At 42.3% G+C, this 19705-nt stretch overlaps 1 protein-coding gene across 1 annotated transcript in view; it reads left to right on the forward strand.

The window, feature by feature from the left end:
• Nucleotides 1-19705, forward strand: part of LOC118116183 (peroxidasin) — a 59248-nt gene that overhangs the window by 31453 nt on the left and 8090 nt on the right. The window contains exons 12-19 of the mRNA XM_035167577.2: nucleotides 2749-2861; nucleotides 3173-3329; nucleotides 5396-5504; nucleotides 8995-9152; nucleotides 13086-14092; nucleotides 14206-14702; nucleotides 14852-14986; nucleotides 15971-16179. Coding sequence (XP_035023468.1) covers nucleotides 2749-2861; nucleotides 3173-3329; nucleotides 5396-5504; nucleotides 8995-9152; nucleotides 13086-14092; nucleotides 14206-14702; nucleotides 14852-14986; nucleotides 15971-16179 — 2385 coding nt within the window. The remainder of the gene's footprint in view (nucleotides 1-2748; nucleotides 2862-3172; nucleotides 3330-5395; nucleotides 5505-8994; nucleotides 9153-13085; nucleotides 14093-14205; nucleotides 14703-14851; nucleotides 14987-15970; nucleotides 16180-19705) is intronic.

The following is a 19705-nucleotide window of genomic DNA, read 5'->3' on the forward strand; positions in this document are numbered from 1 at the left end:
TGTGGGGGGGTTGTGTGTGGTAATAAGCGTTGGCAAGTTTGGCATCTTTGTGTGTCTATGTGCAATGTAAATGCATTACACTTTTACTGTGCAGATATTTTTGTGTGTGCATGCAAGAGGAAGGCATATCAAAGTTGGAGCTTTCTCGTGTGCGTGTGTGTATTTCTTTCTGTGGTTGCAAGGACCAATTTTGATTCCAAACCATTGGTCCGCACAACTTAACAGGGCTGTTTGAGGGTTCGGACTTGGTTTTAGAGTAAGTGTTAGTGTTGAGGTTTGGTATTTAGTTGCAGAGGTGGAAAAAGTAGAAGTTAAGTTACTTGTGTTAAAAACAACTCAAGTAAGACTATAAGTAATGATTCAACTTCTTTACTCAAGATTATTAAAGTGCAGGCTCCGAATTGTCATCCAGGTAAAGAAGTTCCCTCTGATCACCATTTCTATTTCCACTGTTCAAATCAAACACTCACTCATGTCACATTGACGACTATTCAACTAAAATTACTCAACAATTTACTAAGAACAGGTCAAAGCAAGAAGATATTTGTGAGCATGAAAAATTGTTCAGGGGGAAATGTGTACAATATATTGAAAGTATTTTTCATTTAAATAAGGGATGGGGAATGTTTTGTTGCTCTGTTTCATCGTCATCATTTCCAGTAACGTTGGCTGATTGTGTGTGTGTGTGTGTGTGTGTGTGTGTGTGTGTGCGTGTGTGCGTGCGTGTGTGCGTGTGCGTGTGTGTGCGCGCCTGTAACTAAAATTACAGGCTTGGCTTCGCACAGGAAAGCATGGCACTCTGTAATCCTGAGATGACACCATGTTTTTCCATGTAGTAATGGCTGTTAACATGGCTCAAAGTACATGCTGCATAATGGCTCTACACGGTTTAAGTCCTGTACAAATCTGCGACCTTGCTTGCTCTGTCTGATGGTGTGTAAGAGCGCTGTGCAGAGTAAAAGACAAACCATGAGAAGAAAGTGAAAGCAGAGATTAATAGATGAAGTTTAGCATGTTGCCATTCAACACACATGTCGGTGTGACTGTAACATCAATACCTGTTATATTGTTACTGTGTTGGGATTCCTGCGAGACACAGAGTGGTACTGGCAGCACGTTGTCACTAGCTTTGATGCAGGGTTCTGTACACAGCAGTGAACCCCGCGCTTTAGAGAGTTCAACTTTGATTTAAAGGCAGTTAATTAGTGTGAGTCTACTATGAAACTGCCTCCCACTGCACTTTGTGCTCTAAAACTTGTGGGATTTTCCCATGGCCAGGTGGCTCACTGCCGCCTGCTGCATGGGAACCAGGCAGGAATGTGAACACGGTGTGTGAGGGGCAAACATCCACCCGCTCCCACCAGACACCTCAGCGGAAGAGTGAAGCTTAGACAGTACAGTATCACACAGGGACTCCCTCGGGTGTGTGCGTGCTTGTTTTGGTTGGCTCTTTAGGACCTTTTTTCCAGCATAAACACTGACCTTGTCAGGACCAGTAGACCTCATGGGGACCTAAGCCTGGTCCTGGTTAAGGTTAGGGGCAAGATGTGAATTGTGGTTAGGGGAAGGTTAGTTTGGGGATAAAACGCAGCTCTGTAAAAAGCAGCTTTCAAACATGCCCTGAACGCAAATTGTGTGAGAGTGAGAGCCTCCAGACTTTCTGCAGACTCCGGCCAGTCCCCTAAAGTCTGCAGAAATTCTGGTGGAGCCAGAGAAGCCATAGCAGCACAGCCGGAGATCCTCTCAAAGGGCACATGAGATAGAGTGGGGGTGTTTGTAACGTTTCAAACATGCAACAGATGCAAAAATGGAACGGATGGTGTCATTCACGTCGGAGACACAGACAAAGATGTCAAGAGAGTTTTTGGTAATGATTTGCTGTAAACAAAATCACGTGATCTCTGCAGCAGAATGAATACGTTACATCCCGCCTCTACTTGCTGCACCACATTTCATTTAAAGCGTCTGGAGATTTCTGTGCTGCTGTAAATGCGTCTGAGCAGAGAATACCCTGCTGCGTTGTGCATGTGTGAAAGGCAAACTGTGGAGAAAGTCCAGAACTAATTCTCCGGACTTACTTCTGAGGTCATATCTGAAAACAGCTTGACAGAAATTTTTAAGGGTGAGGTAAAAAGAAGTCATTGTTAGGGATAATTGATTGATTAAGCTCGGTTAGAAGGTTAAGGTTTGAGTTTATGCATTTTGTTATGATGGTTAAGGTTAGAGAATGGGGCAAGGGGATGTATTATGCTGATGAGTGTCCCCCACGGGATAGTGAAACGTGTGTGTGTCTGTGTGTGTGTCTGTGTGTGTGTGTGTGTGTGTGTCTGTGTGTGTGTGCGTGCGTGTTCGTGAGTCAAGGTGAGTGATGGCAGACCGACTCAATCTGTGTACACAAATGAAGACCAGCTGTTTTCACTCCCTATAGCATCTGTTAGGATGAGATGCTGCCTGCACAACATATTGAAATTAAAATGTTTGAGTCATTGAAATGAAAATCATATGAAAAGGAAAAGAAATTAGCTTTACAAAGACTTAAAGCTGTTGAATGTTTTGCAGCCCTGTAATAGAAGATAGAAAATTTGCCTTTGCTTAGCGTGTGTATCCATTTTTAAAAACGCTAAGATAAGTCTTAGAACATTGTGTGTGCTATGATTAATTGCAATATTCATTTGACATTGTACACTGTTGCATAATCATTAACACATGCGCATGTGTGTGTGTGTGTGTATGTTTTAACTCATTCAGTAACGCCTGTTTTCACAAATGCTCCAAGGGACCTGACGGCTGAGTCTGGCCAGGATGTCCAGATTCCCTGCAGCGCTCAGGGCCAGCCGCAACCCGTCCTCACGTGGAACAAGGTTAGACGCTCAAGCTCCCGTTGGCTGAGTCAGGTCTCACCCCGTGACCTCATGACCTCAGAGGTCACTGGGGTTTAGACAAGTGCTGAAGTGGTTGGACTGGGACCAGGAAATATCTTAAATCAGTCATTTTTATAAAGTAAAGCAAACGATGAGGAAGACATGATTTAGTGATAATTATATTTTAGCTCCGAGTTTTTCTGAGATAACGCTTTATCACTTTCTCGTCATTTGATCCCCATATTCTCACACCTGTTCCCGGGGCCATAACCTTTCCCCTTTTTTCTCTCCCCCAAACCTTTCCTTCCCAGGATGGTGTGCAAGTGACAGAAAGTGGCAAGTTCCACATCAGCCCTGACGGTTTCCTGGAGGTGAAGGACGTGGGCACTGCCGATGCTGGACGCTACGAGTGTGTCGCTCGCAATCCCATCGGCTACCAGGTTGCTAGCATGGTGCTAACTGTCACGGGTAAGAAAGAGCTGAGGTCAGCAGCTTTTGTCCTTTCTGCCTGAGGGGCGGGGTGACTCCGTGTTAGAAAGTAAGGTTTAACTTATCAATAGTGTCGCACATATGGTCTCATACATCTGCTGAAGAGAAAACTGATATATTATAATAATTATTCATTGTTACACATACTATGATCCATATATCTCCACCACATAGTAACAGCTGCATGCAGGAGACATCAGTTTAATGCAAAATAAATATAAAGTAGGGCTGTAGTTAGCTGAAGAAAATCTTGGTCGATTGAAATGTTGTTGGGAAGAGGAGCACAGTATCGCTAACCAATTATCATATTATACGTAAACATTGTCCTCCTGCCTAGCCTTGTAGGAAAGTGGTCACACCCAGGAAGTGTACACAGATAGGCAAAAAGATGTGATGATAAAATGATTGGAGCTTTTTACAGCCTGACAGCTTCCGTAGATTTATTTTTGTTGTCAGAGCTTTTCATTTATTCATTGCTGTCAGGATGTAAAGAGGATTTCGTCAAGATATGACAAAATAATGCTGAAAAAGATCCTCTACCCTACCTTTAAATCATTTTTAGATCAAACATATTAAATATATCAATTCTAATTTGTTCACTCTTTGATGTAAAACATTAAATGTGTAAATTGACGGAGCATCTTCATCCAGAAAAGTTAGCCTAGGGTTATTAGATGATCTGCAATGGTGGTTGTTCAAATTAACATTTGACTATTCAGTCATCCTCATAAACAAAACACTTCTTTGTCATGGTGTCGATTAGTTTGGAGCCAATTCCAAGTAAATGTTCAGGAAACGCATATACTTGTATATATTAAGTTTGACCCCTCTCTTTTGGGTAGGGGCAGCAGTTAGTTGAAAGATTTGAAAAAAGAATTTCTCTCCCTTCGACCTACACAAATAATGGACTAAGCCTTGAAGGGTAATGATGTAGCACCTCACACATGATGAAAGAAACACTTTAAGCGACATTCCCTCTCGTCCTGCACCATCGATGTGGTGAATCAGTGTCGAACCCGGTTTAGTTTGATTTCTCTTATTAAACATTTACCCATCACCTAATAGAGAAAGTGAAAGAGAACATGAAGCAGAAACGTTGGACGACGATTTGCTAGCTGAGAGACAAGTGAGGATCACAACACAAAAAGAGATCTGTGTTATATTTTGTATATTCAGTGTGAATTGTTGTCACATTAGTGCAGAGTCCACAGAGGAGTGAGATCTGTTGATCTACTTGGTCTAAGTCAGTGAGCCTTTGTGTAACACTCTGCTGCACCGCTATCAGATTCCTATCAGCTCTTCCCTGTGTGTGTTGGTGTTTCCTGCTGAGATCTCTCAGCTCAGACCACAGCACTCTGCTGGTGAACCATAAACTGTATCAGTGTGCTCAGTGGTTGTTGGACTCTCTTTAGTCCTCCCATCACAATTCCACTGTTTTCAGTGGCACACTCAGATGAGGGAGTGTGCCAGAAATGTGTTCACTCCAGCTACAGGAGGGAAGCTGAAGTCTCTTACACTATTCCGTTGGAAATAAGAAACATCGGTTAAGTTCTACAGTATATACAAACCATTATTTTTTTACCCCTTATATAACGGCATAAAAATGGCGTAAACATTTTGGGGGGAAAATTAAATGGGGCATTTTATTTGAACTGATATAAATAGACAGCTTTTTGGCCCAAACTTTTTATTATGAAAAGGACACCATTTGGTCCCCATAAGCCTTGTTTTTAGCATGTTACTCTCTTTGCCACCGGGACACAATTTTCACGGGAAAATGACAACTTGATTTATGGCACGAAGGAAGAAACTGCGTCACCCATTGCGTTAACAAAACAAGGAAAGGATTCACCAGCGTCATGGTGCTGCAGCGCCTTTACAACATTGACCAAACAATAATAGCACCTGGAACTGCTTGGGACATGAAAGTTTTCCGTTCCAATAAAAAAATGAACCACAACTGGAGAAAGTGGATTGTCAGTTGATGTTAGTTTTGGGTACGAGCAACCTGTGAATGATGTTTTTGTGCTTTTCTTTTTTTTCAGTTCCTGCAGTGAGCAGACAGGGAGACACCTTCGTGAGCACATCCATCGAGCAGGCCATCCGTAATGTGGACAGTGCTATTGAGTCCACAAGGAGACGTCTGTTTGATGGGTAAGATATGAGTGAGTCATATAACGGACGCACTTAAATTTGCATATTGCATTCACTATCCCCTTGCCCTGACTTCAACCATCATAATCAAATTAACCATTAACATAACCCTAACCTAATAATCATTCTAATGTTTACTCTAAAACGCTCAAACAGCCCTTTGATGGTTTGTCAGAAAGTGAGGACCAGCCAAAATGTCCTTGCTTTCCATCAAACCGGTCCCCACAAAGATAGCCATTAAAACTTAATACTTACACAAACATTATTATTAACATTACTTACACAAGCTTCACATTCCCCTATATTAGCGGATAGGATAGGAGGTCTTTTGCAGAATATCGTAAAGCATGTAAAGTCCGTAATGTGGAGCAGATTTGGGTTAGATTGATAGGAGACTCTAAATTTACCTTAGGAGTTAATGTGAGCATGTTTGTTTGTCTCTGTATAGCAGCTTTCAGATGTGCTCTAAACTCGGGATAATCTCCTGAAATTATTTGGATGGGTTGTATGTGAGAACGCATTTGTCCGAGTCAGTTGCTGTTGAAACTTTCCTGAGTTTTTTCTGCCAGCCCTCTCATGAAAACTCCAGATCATGTCCGAGTGAGCCCAGGAGAGAATACAGCAGGATTATGTCCAGAGATTCACACTGAGCAAGTGAGCGCATCAACGGCGTTTCTAATATAAAAAGGACGCAAAACTGAAAAAAACCCTAAAAAAATACAAATATTTCAGAATGAAAGAGGTGTAATACACAAAGAGGACGCAGACGAACAATGTCAACTTTGAAAGACAACGAGATACAAGAGCTTTTGGTGATAAGGGCTGATGGTGGTGTTGATGTGCTTTAAACAAAAACACATGATCTCCGCATCAGAATGAATACATCATTTCCTGCCTCCTGCAGGCTGAACCCAGGCGTCACCCCTCACCTGAATGTTCAGGAGATTTTCTTTTTCGGATGTTCTCCGGAGTTAGTGTCTGAAAATGGCTCATGTCAGCCTTGCGCTACGCCTAATGTCAATCGGGATTGGCTCCAGCCCTCAAGACCCTCAAGGGATAAGCAGTATAGATAATGGATGGGTGTCTGTTAATGGCTGGAGGCAAAGTTTACCTAAAGAATGAAAAATGTTGTTTCCCACTATGCAGTGTCTGATGTAGGGAAAAGGTCATGTACACCTTTGTGCACGAAGGTTACGACTTACTGCAGCTCCATATCCAACTGTATTTATTGGACATGTGTTTTGCACAAAAGTCTCAGTCTTTGATGGAGATTGTAACAGATGAAAGCAGAAGTCTGCAACAACATTATGTCATTACTATTTTTTTTTACTTCCAGACGCTGACAGGGCCAACGTTAAAACACTAATAGCTGGTCTCACGTCATCTTGGCAAATGACTTGCATATCTGAGTCAGAGCCTTCAGGTAAAGAGTGTAGCCATTGGAAGTTTCAGAGGCCGTGCCTGACACCCTGCTGTTTCATTGCACAATGTTTTCAATTTTAGTCAGTTCAGAACACTTGAATTTGAGCGCTGCCGCAGGGCGTGGTACTTGCAGCCATTTGTTCTGACAGCTGCAGTCAGTGTCTGTGGCTGGTTATCATCAGCTTCTCATTCTATCCTTATCAATTTGCTTATTTTCAAATGGTGTGTCAACGTACTAATCCTCGGGATGATTGAGGAAAGTCTTTGTAGATGAGAGATGTCAGTGGTGTCAATACAACTCACAAGTGTTTCCATCCTGTCGAATGATGTGGTTAGCTGTTGTGTTTTTCTTGGCATGCACATACAGTGAGTGCACACACACAGAGAAACACAACCCGAACACACACACACACACACACACACACACACACACACACACAATTGAAAGCTAAATGAAGATGAGGGGATTTCTATCCCGCCATCACGACAGTCACAGACTCACAGTGGCGACTGCTTCCTGCCTGACAGCACCAGTGTCTCTCACCTTCATATGGAATTAATGTAAAACCAGACTGACGTTGGTAGAACAAGAGCAATACAGAGGAGGAGCTAGTAGCACTTGTTACTCTGATCACAAAGCACGTTGACTGTCGCACAGTTAGACCATGAGGGCCATTTCCTGATGGTAGCAGCTGTTCATGAAGGCAGCACATCTTTCAAGCGTCTTGGAACAGTTCAACCAGCTTCACACCTGCATTGGGTTGTTTGGGGATTTGAGTTTTATCATAAAATACATGTTAATACTAGACTGGTCTGGCACCCGCTATATTTTAAATACATATATATATATATATATAAATAAATGTTTTGCACTTCTCATAATAACATCTCTAACTTGGTGTTATACTCCGTTGCTGCATTGTATAGCTGTCTGCATCAGGTTTTTACCATCCACGCAGACAGGCAGAAAGTTTCCGATGAAGTTGTGCACGTGCCTGCAAGTGGCACATAATGCAGTCTCTTTTTGGCGAGGATCTTTAGAATGTGTACCTGTCATATGGAATCAGTTGCATGTGAGAGCGACGTTCCTGCCTGTGCACCCCTGGTACTGCCACAGTGAATGAATTCTATGGAGAATGCTGCAGAGAAAATTGAAAAAAAATCCTGGATCTGCACCAAAATTGAATGGGTTCTTTCCCAACCCATACCACACCCTTCCACAAAGTTCTGTGGTAATCCATTTGGTTGTTTTTGCATAATCCTGCTAACTAACAAACAAACTAAATGAAAACATAACCTCCTAGATGGAGAGAGTCATTATTATTTCATATGCTCTATGTTCTATTCTACATATACATATACATGTAGAATATGTTCTAAATCCAATAATTTTTTAACACAAATAAAATGCTTATGTTCCGATAGTAACATGCCTTACATGTTCATTATGACATCATCTAAATGTGCTCGTGAAATGAGAGTTTTTCATTTTAACATGGCTTGGGTAAAACACCTGCGCATCTGGCATCATAATCACAGCCATATATGTCCAACTCTGGCTGAGCTTTAAAAGCTGCAGTTGAATGCATGTTTAGAAACATGACTTGAGGTGCTGCTGCAGCAGTCCAGTGGTCTTCAAGAGGGAATGAGATCAGTAACAACACAGAGTCATGTCCATAAACCCAGCTGCAGGCTTGCGATGGAGGAGTGGATTGACCAAGATGTTTGTACATGTTTTGGGCTTCTCCTCATTGGAACTCTCTGACCTGCTATTGCTGTGGTGAAGAAATCCTTTTTGGAAGTGTGAGAGAAAACGCTGCCTTCTTTTCCTGCCCTCAAGAGACACAGAAACAAAAAAATCTACCCAGAAAATGTGGTTTGACTTTGAACTTGCAAGTGCTTTCTTTTTATTTGTCTTTCTTGACTCCCACACATTTTTTCTTCTGTTTCCCACCGTGTTTTTTTCCCCCTCTACATGACTTCATTTTCATTGTCACTTCTCCTTCATCACTCTCTCCTTCTCTCCCACCTCCCTTAAACCCTGTCTACCTATCCCTCATCCCTCCAGTGAGCCTCGTACCCCAGGAGAGCTGCTGGCTCTTTTCCGGTATCCTCGTGACCCCTACACGGTGGAGCAGGCGCGTGCTGGAGAGATCTTCGAGCAAACTCTTCTGCTCATCCAGAACCACGTCAACCAAGGTCTCATGGTCGACACCAACGGCACCGGTGAGGCTGCTAACCTACTGTTCTGCGTGTTGTGTCTACAACGTGTTTGCAAATCTTTTGTCATTTTGCCTTTATTTGAAAGATGAAATGGTAAATAGAAATGCAACAAAGGTTCCCAGGTGATAGAGTGGACATTTTTGGCTACATGGTCTGCTTTCTAATTATTAGGCTATCATGGCATAACAACCCCACCCCGCATTGTAGATTACAACATTAACACTTCTTTGCCAAAATTACATGTTCACATTGAGTATAACACTGGCAGGTAAAAAGTTATAACACAAGTCATATTGTCCATAATTTGACAGGAAAACCAGAGGACAGAGTATTGTTGAGATTTTGTTTTATATTTTGTGAATCAAGTCATAATACTATGAGAATACATTTGTAATAATAAAATAAAGTTGTAATATTACAAAAATATATAAACTTGTTATTTTACAACAGTGAAATTGCAATTTTACAAGAAGTCGTACTTTTAGGATATGAGTCATTTAACAGGGACAATATCAGACAGTCAAGTCTGTTACCTGTGTTAAAATGAGGAATATGGAACATTTTGTTAAGTTCTAGTGTAAGTCTAAAAAATAACCAAATACTGAACATAATTAAATGAAAAGATTGTGTCTCTTTTATGGAGAAGGAAATAGTGTTGAGTGGCTTGATGGGTCAAAGCGGAGACTCTGTGCTAAATTCATATGTTGTTTTTTTTTAACTGTCAAACTTTGTATCAAATCTTTTCTTACGCTCGTGATAATTAAAACCTCACACACTAGCAATTAGTAAGCGATTAGGTTATTAGGTTATTTTTCTGCACAAACAATTGCAGACCTGCCACAATAAGCTGTTAGCACTCAAGAACAGTTTGTATGAGGGGCCTCCTGTTGTGCATCAGTTTCTAGGCTGAGTATTGCTGCCTTCTGTCAAGGCGTGAACAACCTCACTGGGCCCATGGGAGTCAGCTCTCTGGTTTGCTGGAGTTGCAGGGTGGAGCCTTTGGCCCACCATTGCTGTTGATTATGCTGTATTCATAGCGAAGGGGATAAACACTGGAACAACTTCAGGCTTGGAGAAAATGTAAGAGGAAAGAACATGATGCCATTCAGACAAATTAATTTCAGTTTATCTTCTATGAACTCAAAGTGCTCCCAATAATCATTTCCACAGTTGAAAACGTGGAGGAAGTGATCAGTACGTAGGAGGCTGTGATTTAATCCACACACTGTACATACAAAATAAAATGTTGTCTTGTGACCTTAATAATGAGAATTACGATTATTTTTACTTTCATTGATTGAACCTGAGATAAACTTCTACACAGGTGTGAAACGAATTGAACTGTAAAGGTTTGTCACTTTTAAAACTAGAATAGCTCTCATAGTAGAGCGTATACCTCAGCCAGGACCCAACAGTCCCCTTAAATTCAATCAGGCTCCACCAGATTGCACACACACTCATCGATATCAGTTCCCTTAATACGCCTGATTTCTTTTAAATCAAGAGCCATGAATAATCCCTGAGAAATGTACCGAATTGTTGAAAAAATTCCGCTAACTAATAGACAGACAAAAGAAATTAAAACTCAATGCTTTGGCAGAGGCAATAATTATAACAGCAGTGGCTCAGCTAAGGGTTCTGCAGACTGAGTCCCGCAGCCGGTCTTTACTTGCTGTGGCTCGATCAGTGCAGGTCATTTTCCCACTTTCAGAAAGAAAGCTTCAACCAGCATTACCACAGACCAAGCAAACCGCCCATTTCACACAGGCAGGTTTAAAACGGGCACTGCACTTGGAATAATAAATTATGTAGATTAAGTCCTTGCGGAATCTCTCTATATATATCGAATCTGTACCCAAGTATTTTGATGGTAAAAAAAAATCAAGAAATAAGCTCATCTTCCCAGAAAGAGCGTTAACATCTCTCTGCCCTTGACAGCTAAGATTTAAACAGGCTGTAGACTGGGAAAGCTGGAGTCAATGGCCAATACAAGTAATCCACTTTTAACAACATGGACAGCCACATCTCTCACAGATAATCCTGATGTAGAATAACTGTAGATGCAGATACACAATATACATGTTTGTGGGTTGTTTCAGTAATAAAATATTGGTTTTGACAATTTTCTGCAGGATATACATAACATCTTTCTAAAGTCTCATTGTGTATTCAGTTCGGAGCTCCCGGCCAGTTTCCTGAGCAGAGTCCCAGCCAGTGATTCAGTTCCCAGCTACTCTATGAATTACCATGTTATTGTGAGCAACATTTGGCTGTGTGCGAACACTCCATCTGTGTGCCATTTTCTCTTAAGCAGGACCTGAGGCGGGGAGACGTAATCATAGAGCAGTTGACGAGCGGCCCATAAACAGTTTTATTAGCCCTGTGTCACACAACACAACACTAACCTGCAATCACGGCCGAGCACAGGACAACTTTCAACGTGGTTTGTGTCGGTGTGCACATTTTCTCAATTATGCATGAATCAGATTGGGAGACCACGGGTTAATTTGGATGTTTACATGCATAAGCATCTGCCTTTGTTTGCAGTCACATAATCATGGAAAAATGTAGAGCGGTCCAAGAAAGAAAGCTGGAGCGTCTTATATATTTCCACACACACAATGGTGGATGAACACACTCGTTGTAATGGAAGGATTGATTTAACAGCACCAAGGTCAAACGGGCTAGATGTATCCAGACGCTGTATCTGTGCTGCTTTGGAAAGTTTTGGCTGAATCAAAGAATTTTATCTACATTAAAAATCTATGGCGGAAAAAGAGTAAGGATTTGGAGTTTGTCTAGAGTGACGTTATGGTAAAAAATAGGGTTGGAAGAAGAGAGAGCTCTGTGGAATAGGAACAAAGAGAGACACTGTTTTCTTTGCTTGTGTCAACAACCAAATTTGTTGCACTGGCCTCAAACCAAGTTAACAAAGAGATTTCAGCCGATCAGCAGAAACAAATGTGCTGCTTTTATTGTATCTCTCCTTCAGCCACGTTATGCCCAGTTCTCCTCTAACACACACACATGCACAAAACCACACAACAAGCCAATAATGTGTGAAGTAGACTGTGCACAGAGAGGAAGTCTTACCTATCCCTCATAGAGGTTGTCGGTACGCACTTACCACACGTTCTCATGCGTAACCACAGCACCATATTGCTAACACATCACAGACACACAAACACACCGATGTGCTGCACTCTGGTGCTTTCACATGTCAGAGCGAGTCGGGGCAGGTTATTGAAATACTGCCACCTGCAACCTCGGGTCAGGAGGTTGTTTCCAGTTTGAGTGAATGATTGTGACTAAGTGTACATTGACACCAACATTCCAATATTAACCCCATTTGTCTCAATTAGACACTGTCATGTAAATATAATTTTCTGACAAACTGAATAAGGTCATACTCGGAATAAGCATTGTAGACATGTAGTATTCTAACCTTCACAGCATTTTGCAACATTGACATACGTAAGTTGAAAACTACTGGATGATGTATGCCCTGGGTGTAAACAAGATGGAAAAATAAAAAAGCAGCTTTTGCAAAATACAAATAAAACACCCAAAACGGCGTACTGTAGCATCGTACATTCAATTATTTCACGTTTGGGTTTTAAAACGAGTGGAAAAATATCAGACATAATGACTGTATGAGTTATAATCCGACTAAGCTCTGACTTGTAAACGGGAATTTTAATCGGATATTCTATAAACAACTAATGTAAACATCATCAAAATATTGTTTTATTGTGAATAAGGTCAATGGTCAGAATATTGGTGTCCATGGAAATGATACATTTTTTCCTTATCTAATTGATTACCTTTCCAAATAGTACTTCAGATATTTACATCAAATTTTGTTCATTTTTACAAAACTGTTGCCGTTAACCATGTATCCTCTTAATGTGTTGAATTTATGTTGCCGTTCCACAGCCTTTCGCTACAACGACCTGGTCTCCCCCCACTTCCTGGATGTGATCGCCAATCTGTCCGGCTGCACGGCCCACCGCCGCTTCAACAACTGCTCCGACATTTGCTTCCACCAGAAGTACCGCAGCCATGACGGCACCTGCAACAACCTGCAGCACCCCATGTGGGGCGCCTCGCTCACTGCCTTTGAGCGTCTCCTGAAGTCCGTCTATGATAACGGCTTTAACCTGCCGAGGGGCGCCAATGAGCTGCCGCACAACGGATACAGGTTGCCGCTGCCGAGGCTCGTGTCCACCATACTGATCGGAACAGAGACCATCACTCCTGACGACCGCTACACTCACATGCTGATGCAGTGGGGTCAGTTCCTTGACCACGATTTGGACTCAACGGTGGCCGCCCTCAGCCAGTCGCGGTTCTCCGACGGTCAGCTCTGCGCTCAGGGTTGCACCAATGACCCACCGTGCTTCCCAATCCAGTTCCCTGCCAATGACGCACGGCAGCTGCGTAGTGGCGCCCGCTGCATGTTCTTTGTCCGATCCAGCCCTGTGTGTGGCAGCGGGATGACATCTTTACTTATGAACAGTGTTTTTCCGAGAGAGCAAATCAACCAGTTAACTTCTTACATCGACGCTTCAAACGTTTACGGCAGCTCACGGCACGAATCAGAGGAGGTCAGAGATCTGGCCAGTCAAAGGGGTCTGCTCCGGCAAGGTATCATACAGAGAACAGGCAAGCCACTCCTACCGTTTGCCACTGGACCACCAACTGAGTGCATGAGGGACGAGCACGAGAGTCCGATTCCGTGTTTCTTAGCGGGAGACCACCGGGCAAATGAGCAGCTTGGATTAACTGCCATGCACACTGTGTGGTTTAGAGAACACAACCGCATCGCCACAGAGCTACTGAGGCTGAATCCTCATTGGGACGGGGACACCATCTACCACGAGGCGAGGAAGATCGTAGGAGCGCAGATGCAGCACATCACCTACAGTCACTGGTTGCCAAAGGTAACGGCGAATAGCTGCAGTCGAATGTTCCATTGTTGTGCTGCTCTTTGTCTCTGATCATTTCTCAAGGTGATAATAAGAACAACTTTAACATTCCTTCTCCAATCTCCTAGATCCTGGGTGAGGTGGGCATGAAGATGATGGGCTCATATGCCGGTTACGACCCGAACATTAACGCGGGCATCCTCAGCGCTTTCGCCACCGCTGCTTTCCGCTTCGGCCACACCCTGATCAACCCCATCCTCTACAGGTTAGACGAGGAATTCCAGCCAATCCCCCAAGGGCACATCTCTCTGCACCGCGCCTTCTTCTCCCCGTTCCGCATCGTCAACGAGGGTGGCATTGACCCGCTGATCCGTGGGCTGTTTGGCGTTGCCGGTAAAATGCGGGTTTCCACTCAGCTGCTGAATACAGAGCTGACGGAGAGGTTGTTCTCAATGGCCCACGCCGTGGCTCTGGACCTGGCTGCCATGAATATACAGAGAGGGCGGGATCACGGCATACCTCCGTACAACGATTTCAGGACCTTCTGTAACTTGACCTCAGCTCAAACGTTTGATGAATTGAGGAACGAGATTAAGAATTCAAATGTCAGAGAGAAACTACAGAGGTAATTATACACTCAAGATTATAATTATTACTTTGAGAATTTTACATGATACCAGTTTGCAACAAATGGAACAAGGTAACTGGGCTACAGTCAACGTAGTGTATTTACATATTGCCGTCTCCCTGACTGTTGGTTTTTTTCTGCGGCAGGCTGTACGGCACTCCTCTAAACATCGACTTGTTCCCTGCCCTGATGGCTGAAGACCTGGTCCCCGGCAGTCGACTGGGGCCCACCCTCATGTGTCTACTGGCAGCTCAGTTCAAACGCCTGCGAGATGGTGACAGGTAGAGTAAGATCACAACACATCTCACCTCACCGTTCACAAACACGTTTCCTGATGACAGGAAAGAATGCCTCCACATTTTTAAGCGTAGTTCTTCATTGCGGTTTCTTTTTTTTCCTGAAGGGTATGTACTGAGGACAGACATTTTCCCGTGATAAAAACTAAATTAAAGTTTTTCAGCAATAGTTTTTAAATCATTCAGGATTATAAATAAATATATCTGTTAATTAACATTTTATTGAGCATTCAGCTGATCCAATAGAAAACGCTTGTGGTATTGAACCTCTGACAGTGACTACATTTAAATGGCTATGACTATTGGCCTTATTCAGAAGACATTATTTCGATTATGGTGTTTACATGAGTAGCTAGCCAGTAGTAGAGTGTTTACATGTTACTGAGCACAGTCTGGTAATAGCTCACGTCATTATGTCTGACATTGTTCTGCCAGTTTTAAATCCGCAACCTGACATAGTTTAATGTACAATGCTACTGTATTCCCTTTTGGTAGTTTTCTGTCTAATTTTGCAAAAACTCCTTTTTACTTTTCCATGTTGTTACATGTGTCGTGAAGCAGTTGGTAACTGCCGTATGTCGATGTCGCAAAATCGTCTGGTGCTCCAACAGGATGTTTTAATGTGATTCAGACCTATACATGTCTAATTAATGCGACTAAGATCAGAATACTCATACACATGTCTTAATTTGATTATTGCTTATGCTGAGTATGAACCTTTTTGTATTAAGGTAATCATTGCTATATACATGGCAGTATCTTATTAAGACTATTCGTTTAATTTGGTTAATATCGGAAAAATGGTGTCCATGTATACGTAGTGTCTTTTTCCTTAAGGAATCGTTTAAAATTGAAGTTATGTAACCTTACTTAGAGTTTCTCCATCATGTCAAAATTAGAGAGAGAGGTGGGAAGGAATTTTATCTCATGTCTCATCTCAGGCACTTCCCTTGCCCCTGTCTCCTTCAGATTCTGGTACGAAAACCCAGGCGTGTTCACTCCTGCCCAGTTGACCCAGTTGAAACAGACCTCGCTGACACGGGTGATGTGTGACAATGGCGACAACATCACTCGCATCCAGCGCGACGTCTTCAGGGTGGCAGAGCTGCCCCATGGCTATGGCAGCTGCGACGACGTCCCTCAGATTGACCTGCGCATGTGGCAGGACTGCTGCGAAGGTAAGACAACTTTCTGTTATCGTGTGAATGGTCAATGGTTTGTATTTATATTGTATTCATAGAGAGCTTATAGTCTTGACTTCTCAAAGCTCTTTGCAGTAAAGTTTCGCCATTCATCCATTCACACACACATTCATTCATAGAGTGTCTTGCCCAAGGACACTTTGACTTGCGTAATGGGGGAGCAGGGGATCCAACCACCAACCCTCTGGTTTGTGCATGACCCACTCTATCTTCTTCTCCCTTTGTTTTTACATTGGCTTGAGAAAGTATATAGACCCTTCCTTTTCTGCACAGTAGTGTTTTTGTTTTCATGTTAAATTGATAAAAATACAACTTTTGCCAATCAACAAACACTCCATAATCCATGAGGACAAAGTGAAAATATGCAAATTTAACAAAAATGTTTGTTCAAACCTATTTACATACATAAGGTCCCATTATTAGTACCAGCTCTCAATATGAAGCAGTCTGATGCATCAGTTCATAACCATTGTAATGATTCATTGACTCCAACTTGACTAAGACAGGATTACATAATTGTAATTTTCCGTAAAGCTAACTTTCAAAAAGTACTTTATTGGTAGTATAAGTGTGTGCAGGCTATGTGTCGTCCCTACGCCCCCCCTAGTGTTCGTGTGACGTTTTCTTAGAACACTTGAATGCAGAATCTGTACCTTTCACGTTCGCATCTTTCATCAACTGGGCTGATCTTGTCTAGCATATGACTTTTCTTCGTGATGAAAGAACACATAGTTCCCCAGCAGCACAGGAAGTTGCCCAGACGTCTCAGTCAGTGGCTTACACTGGTCCAGTATCTGGGCTGTTTTGTGAAATTAAAGCCATACAATACGCTCAGCCTTTTGTCTCCCCTCGATAACATCTTCCTCAAGGCAGCGGAGCTTCGCAATAATGACGGGTTATGTGCAACAATTTAGAACAGGCCCCTGTCAGAGGAACGTGGTTATTCTTTGACCTCAGTTTACTTGACAGCCCTCCTGTCTGTGTGGCCCATGTCCATAGGATGTCACTCAGTGTGAATGTTGCTCAACTGCTCATAAGGAAAAGGAGGTCTGACTGTAGAGAACAATGTCTTGGATCATCATCATCTAGCTTCACGAAAGGCAAAACTTCTATCTGTCAGATGTTGACTTTTACAAACTAGTGATTTACTGAACCGGTGCTTTGTCGCTATTTTAGAGGCCTGTTAAGCAATCGACACAATCCTGAGACCCTATTTCACAACTTTTTTAAATAAAAGCTCTAATTCAGGTCTGTTGAAAGCATTGCAGCAACTAAACAAATTTTCATTTTGAAGAGAAACTGCAAAAAAGGAAGTGAGTCTATGAATGTTGTCATGACCAAGATCAGCACCTGCTGCACACATAAATGTCTATCAGGCCGATATGATGCAATAAAAAGAGTGATATTGTTATTGCTGGTGGGCCAGCGGGCCGATAGTTGCCAACCACTGGTGTTGGTTATCCGAGGACCTAGAAGATCACGTGTTAAACAGACGGTTCAGTCACGTTGTCCCAACTCCACTGACAGAGTGCTGGTCGGATGTTTACTCAAATGTTCAAAATATAGAAAAATAAGATGAATTGAATAGTATTGATGAAATGAATGGTCTGCGAGATTTGCCTTCCACATACAGACTGACCGACATTTGTGGAATTAGTAGATGGATGAAGTTTGAAAGCAAAAGCCATGTAATGTCACGCCGTTGCGACTCAGCTGAATCATTAGTGCGGTGAAACAGCAGACCTCCTCTTCCTGAACACTCTGAACTAATGTTGTGCTCTTCACAGACTGCTCCCGCTAATTGCTGGGGTAAGACATGGTATTTAGAGTTAAATTCTGGAGGTTAAAACATTCCAACCATGGGAGCAGCTGACAAAGCGAAAAAGAAGCTGACTGAAGAGGCACCCCCTGCTGTTATAATAAACCGGCATGAGGGTTCATAGTGATTGTTTGCCTTGTATCACTTTCTTGGAGATACGATCAGCTGTGAAATGAGCAAATGGCTTAGATTACATGGAATAATCTCAGGTATTAGATGAAATCTTTGGAGCTGTGGGACGTTCAGTGATTGTTTGAATAGAGCATTGAGTAATCATAATGGTGAACTTTGTTGAATAAGTTTAGAGTCAGAAAATGTTCATTATTGCTCCACTGTCTTTGAATCTTCAGTGACTCGACTGCCCAATGTAAACAGCCACTGCCTCGCTTCCTTTTTCCATTTGAACACAAATTAAGTCAACAAGTGCTTAGTAAAAAAAAAAACATGTGCACAGTGCATAGCTGTGCTGTGCCTTAAAGATCCTACCCACAGATGAGATTTAGTCACCAATGTTACATGTGTCTATGCAGATGGAGGTGTGTTTGAAGGGTTTGAGTCCACAAAACACTAGGAGTCTTAGGGGTAAACAGCGTTGCAGCCAAAACATGGTTTAAATGACTCCGCTCTCACTATTTGTTTACTCTCCTTAAACCTAGTTTATAGTCACCATTCCTGTCCTTGCATGTCGCGTCGCACACCAGAATTGACGTCAGTTCTGCTGGCGCGCACCATCGCACTTCATCAATCCTGCCGGTTGCGCACCTCCTTGCTTTTTAAACTTGGTGCTCTCTGCACATGACATGCCAACACCGGTCTATACACACCATAAAAGTATTAAAGTGAAGGTGTTGTGTTGACGTCAAAGTTGTCGTGTGCAATGACCAATTCAGCATCCATCGAACAATCCATCTGTTCCACATGGTTTAATGCTGCACTGTTGAGGGTGCATGTAGGAGATCGCGTTTTTAGGATGATAAATTCTGTAGAAGTAAAGATCCCCTCACATGGATGACAAAGCTGTAAGTAAATGTTACAATCCATCTGAGAATATTTTCTACTTATTAAAGCCACATTACATTCTCCCTGACTACATGATATAATGCTGTTGTCACTAGCGTGATATAATGATAAATACTAATATTTAACTTGCGTGTCAACTCAGAAAATCATTGAGACAAGAATTCTACTGCATTGCAAATATATGAATTATTCTTTCTTGTAAAAACTTGAGTGAAAATTGATTGTCCTTTCTTAATATGTAACATATGGCCCTTAATTATTCTGCTTTCATCCCAGATTCTGAGCCCGGCATTTGACCTTCCTTGACTAAATGTTCGAGGGAAGAGCAAAACTAATAAACAGAGAATATGCTGCCAGAAAGAGGAGGGAGGGAGGGAGGAAAGAGGAGTTGTTCCACTTGTTTCTGTCCGTCTGTCAGTGAAGCTTTAGCCAGGTTCACAGTTGTGTTTGGTTCAATTAACACAGGACACCGCTGAGAACTTAAAAAAGCTGTAAAAAGACTTTACAGGAAAGTGAAGACCTTTTGATACGACCTCAACCTTTTAAGGGTTAAGACTTTTGGAGTTTCCGGGGCAAACAGTGTTGCAGCCGAATCCAATACAATTGAAGTAAATGGTGACCGATTCTTCAAACAGAAAAAAAACTGAAAACACCTCCATACTG

The sequence above is a fragment of the Hippoglossus stenolepis genome, chromosome 10 (genome assembly GCF_022539355.2).
Source record: "Hippoglossus stenolepis isolate QCI-W04-F060 chromosome 10, HSTE1.2, whole genome shotgun sequence".
Classification (NCBI taxonomy): domain Eukaryota; kingdom Metazoa; phylum Chordata; class Actinopteri; order Pleuronectiformes; family Pleuronectidae; genus Hippoglossus; species Hippoglossus stenolepis.